This window comes from Porites lutea, chromosome 7, assembly GCF_958299795.1.
Source record: "Porites lutea chromosome 7, jaPorLute2.1, whole genome shotgun sequence".
Taxonomy (NCBI): Eukaryota; Metazoa; Cnidaria; class Anthozoa; order Scleractinia; family Poritidae; genus Porites; species Porites lutea.
This window is the reverse complement of record NC_133207.1, coordinates 14,084,314-14,089,321: the sequence shown is the minus strand read 5'-3', so window position 1 is coordinate 14,089,321 and position 5,008 is coordinate 14,084,314. Positions and strand designations below refer to the sequence as shown.

The 5,008-nt window shown below is 41.7% G+C and overlaps 1 protein-coding gene across 1 annotated transcript in view; it reads right to left on the bottom strand.

Annotated features, from left to right (window-relative positions):
* Positions 1-3,563, bottom strand: part of LOC140943520 (uncharacterized) — a 5,226-nt gene extending 1,663 nt beyond the window's left edge. Inside the window, exons 1-3 of the mRNA XM_073392609.1 lie at positions 1,370-3,563; positions 306-560; positions 47-124 (exon numbers count right to left, since the gene is read on the bottom strand). Coding sequence (XP_073248710.1) covers positions 47-124; positions 306-560; positions 1,370-3,548 — 2,512 coding nt within the window. The 5' untranslated portion in view covers positions 3,549-3,563. The remainder of the gene's footprint in view (positions 1-46; positions 125-305; positions 561-1,369) is intronic.
* Between the last annotated feature and the right edge of the window lie 1,445 nt (positions 3,564-5,008).

Below are 5,008 nucleotides of genomic sequence, written 5' to 3'. Positions count from 1 at the left end.
AGAACATTTGAATGACTCGGAAACTGCGAAGCATAATTAAGCTTACCGCTTAACTCAACAGTGAGATCAGTCATCTGGCGAACGGGAATATTGCCAATATCAAGGTGCTCAGGCAACAAAGGACCTAAAATAATGAATATATATGTATTAAATAGTCATAATGGGAAACCGTGGGCTAGATGGGGTGGCTTACTGTAAGGTGAAAAGGTATGAGACAAAGAGGAAGGTTATGTTACAAATGCACTGCAAAAAAGTATTACATGTATATTGCCTTATTTATCTATATTTCACGGGAACAAACTCACCTGTAGTTCCAGCTGGTGCAATATCTCTCAGATGTTTCAGTACATCAAGCCTGTTAGACTGTTTTGCTTTATTTGCCAGGCAACGGATCAATCGTTTGGTACCAGGGTCTGGCTGTTCAAGTGAATCCTGATTCAGTTGCAAAGAGGCTCTCAATTGAAGTACAACCTCTATAGAGTCACACGGCTGCGACATAATTGTTTCTATGGCCTTGCTTGGAAGAGCAATCACTTTTTCATCAATTCCTGCGAAAGAAACTAACTTTAACAACACTAGCACCATACTAAGCAATAATACCAACCTCATATTCTGCTCACAGGTTTCGGCTTTGTTTTTATTTTTTTTGAGCCACCAGAGTCCTTGTCTAGTTGACGTCTAATCATTTAGAAAGCTTTTGTAATATAGACGAATTATGTTCCCCCACAACTTTCAGGAGAGGACTGGAAGTGACGAAATGGTCTCCAAGTCGAGAACGAGCGAAGATATTCCGCACTGATGAGGTGTCATAACCAAGATCTGGGTAGTGCACGTGCTTGTGATTGGATGAAAATTTGCGTCAGTCAATGAACATCACTACCCAGATCTGGGTAGAGACACGTCATCAGTAAGGAATATCTTCGTTCTTTCCTCAGACGTCATTTCGCAGGGAACTCGCAAAAATGTCGGCTGTTTTCTTAGGCTAGTACTACCCTAGAACAATTTTTACATTATCTAGTCACTCTAAAGTTACAGTCCTACCTCCCCCAGAAGCTGGACGTCTTTCTTCACTGTCGTCGGTTGGAATCTGTAATAAACAATGACGGAAGGGAAACTCAAAGGCTATTTCAATCTACTGTGTCAGCAATTCTGTGTACCAAAGTTGCCTTTGGAAAAAGAGTATTTAAAGCCATTAAACGAAACCGCTAACGGATAATTTAAGGGTCGCTTTAGCAAACTGAAATATCAAGAATGTCTTTAGCAACATTCTTTGTGATGTTTAGACACTTTAAAAATTGACTGGTGAGTCGGGTCTGCTTTCAGTAGTTCTGTAAAAGATCTAACAGGTTCATGAGAAGCGGTAAATAACGACATGGTAGTGAAAGTGTATTCACCTGTTCATGTAAGGGATCAAACCAAGGGGCAAATTGTTTGACGTACACTTTGTCACTTTGGGCGGCTGCATACTTACGACATCTGATGAACTGATTGGCACTACGTAAATCAGACTCAGACCAGAAGTGCAGACATTCCTCTTGCTCGCAACACTGCTTGTGGTGGGTGCAGCAGTAATTAACCTTACATTCTTGGCAACAGACGGGGCAGATTACACCAAGTTCGTACATCATATTCTTCAACCAACAGAATTCTTTTCGCATGCACTCAAGCATCAATCCCAGTTGTCGGCGCACGGCACGAGCACAGGCCACTTCAAATGCACCATAGTTGATATCTGCAGAAAGGTTCAACTTGGATTGCAAACATTCTGCTGGGTTAGCACTGAGATTTCCTCTGTGAACCACAACTTCAATACACGATGAATGACACAGAAGGATTACAGAGCAGTCGTCATCCGCAGACGTATAAAATCGCGCAAAATCAGCGTACAACTGGGGATTCTCTGCACTCCAAAACTCGTCTTGGCCCCACTGAAAAAATTGTAACACGAGTCGGGGAAAGAATCCTGGAGGAACCTGACCCGATTGAAACCTGAGGAAGAGAGAAGGAATTTGTGCAGAAGCAACCAGCTTCACGATCTCCTTTGGTGGATGTGACATCAACATGGATGGCACGAGGTACTGTTTGCCACTTGAAGCATTCGAACAAGGCCATGGACAGAGCAGGCTGAACCTTTCCATGATAGCAAGAAGACTAGCGGAGGTTTCTTCCTGGCTTAATAAAGGACCCCACACGTGCTCCAAAAGTTTTTCGCCAAGAATGCCCGTTGACTCTAGCTGCAACCACAGTTCTTTAAATTTACTTTCTTCTTGGTCATACGGCTTAACTGTTATCACCGTTTTGAAGACATCAACTAACCACTGAGGGTCCAAGACGACAAAATTACTCAACGCTGGGGTGTCGTCAAAGTGAACCAAAATCCTCTGGTCATGTAGAAAGTTCAACAATGTGAGAAATTCTTGATCATCATCAATTTTGCACACTTCAAATGCAATTTCTTTTGCCACTGAGAGAGAAATCCATTTATGACCATCTCGTACAGTGCCTTGAAGAGCCCTCTCATATTTCAACCACTTGATTGGGATGGCTTCTTTCATCTGAGGTAGCTCTTTAGCAACGGCAAGTAATTCTTTTCGCAATCGTGTAACCTCTGAGCATTCAGATCCAAGTCCTGCAGATTTGGTGTTGTCCACCACAAACACATCCTCATATATGTGGTTCCTGAAGGGTTTGGTCTGTAGACTGCCAAATACCCCACGGGCGAGCGCGAACGGATCTGCTCCTCTGTTAGGTTCATCAGCGTGAGTGCAAACTAGGAACACGGGAGGAACCTTCACTTGAATACGGTCCAACCTTACAAACTGCTCTTCCGTTTCCTTGGCTAGGGAAGCCACGGATGTCATCCAAAAATTGAGATAGTCCAGATTGATTTTCGTGCCATAACTGTCTAAAATTTTCTTGTACAGCCCCTGCTTCACAGCTGGCTTAGCTATATCGTATGGATTCCGGCTAAGGTCAAAAACCAAAAGGTATATTGCTCTTGCAGTGATAAAAAGTGGATGCGTGGTATAGTAGACACTTTGTCCACCAAAATCCCATAAAATGGTATAAATTTCTTCATCATCTTGCGCGTTTTCATCCTCTTTTAGTAACTTTTTAATCAATGCTGCGACCTCATCTGGTATCCTAGGCGACTCGATAGGGACATGTACTTCCTTTTTCAGAGTGGGATCAGAGGAGATTTTAGGAATGACTTCTGGATCGCCTAGCTCCTCAGAAGGCAACTGATTTGAGTCATTAAAGACAGACACTGCTGAAGATCCCGATTGTTCCATTTTTATTTTTTCCACTGCAAAACCGCTCTGCTCTTCCTTTAAATCGTCAGCAACCAAACGAGCCGCGTGTTGCTCAAAGGAAATGTCTTTTATAGCACCTGTGTTATCCCCTACCTTCCAAATCTCAGTTGAGACTTTGATGAATGAGGGGTCAGCATCTATCCCTATGGTGCTGTCTTCAGCAGGATTGAAAGGCTTTCCCATTAGCGAATTTTTCAGGCTGGTCTTGCCAGAGCTGTCTTGTCCAATCAACATTATTGGAACCCTCTTGACAGATGCCTTCCCGTCATCGAGAGCTTTTTCGTAAGCTTCCAAAGCCAAGCGTCCACGTAACTTAATCTCTACAGGAATCTCTGTAGGAACAAAGGACTGCATTACAATTTAAATTGCACTTAAAAAAGTAGAGTAACTGACAAGTTTTAAGAAAAGCAATGATAGAAAAGCCTTTCACTGAATTAATACCTGCATAGCAAATGTTAGCCTGTAAGGCAATCTCTAGGCAAGGAGAGTAAGATAGATACTTGCGCGGAGTACGAATTAAGCAAATAGAAGGTGACGCATGCGTAGAACCCCAATCTTATCTGTCCTTTATTTGAGGCAGCTTATATTACAATGAAGTAATGGTCCGCGTAAGAACTAGGCAAAAGAACAATAGGCCACAGCAACGGCAGCAGTTACTTTTCAGGCGCAAACTTCTCCGATCAAATTATATGTAAATGCTCTGATTGGTCATCGGGGTAAAAAGCGCGAAATTTGAACTAAGACAATAATAAAAACAATAATAAATACCGTAAAATTCCGAAAATAAGCCCCTCCATATATAAGCCCCTCCAAATATAAGCGCCCCAAACGCAGAAAACCCTCCGTTAAATCGCCCCTCCAAATATAAGCCCCCCCCCCCCCCCCCGGGGGCTTGTACTTGGAATTTGCCCTAAAATACAAAGTAAAACAAAGCAAAAACGGTAAATTTCCTTCCATCTGTAAGGCTAGCCCAATCGATTTTGAAACGCAAATTTCCCTCCGTAGATAAGCCCCTCCAAAAATAAGCCCCTCAAAAAGGGCCTTTGAAAAATATAAGCCCTGGGGCTTATTTCCGGAATTTTGCGGTAAATTATTTATACATGGTGATCAATTCAGTTATATAACTGCTATCAATGTGGGCCCTGTGAAATAATTAATTAATTAATAAAAACATAATGAAGCTTAAAAAAAAGACATAAAAGTGATAATAAAAAAGAATAACTTGTATAGATCCTAGATTCTAAAAACAGTATAGATGGTAGATTCTAAAAACAGCGAAATGTTAAAAAATGCTGAAAACTATGAGTTAAAAATTATCGCTTAGAAATTTCTAGCTTAATTTTATCGACAAAAAGGTTCTGGCTAAACCTAGTGTTATATAAAAAAATGTCATAGCGTCTGATGATAAAATACCCATTAAACAAGTCGCGAACAGTCCCCTTAATTGAAAAGACAGTTATTAACTAATTGTTTAAATATGTTCCTCTCGTCTATCGGAGAGCGGCTACCATCTGAGTCGTTCGATGATGGCATCTCTTGTTAACCTGCGATCAGGCGGTCCTTCTTCCCTTTTTGTTTGGGAGACGAGGGAAAAAGGTTTTCTCTAGAACAATGCGGCTAACTTTTCTTTGCAAACGTTCGATCCTTTGCTGGTTCTCAAGACCACAGCCGTGCCAGGTGACGTCACCGTACTC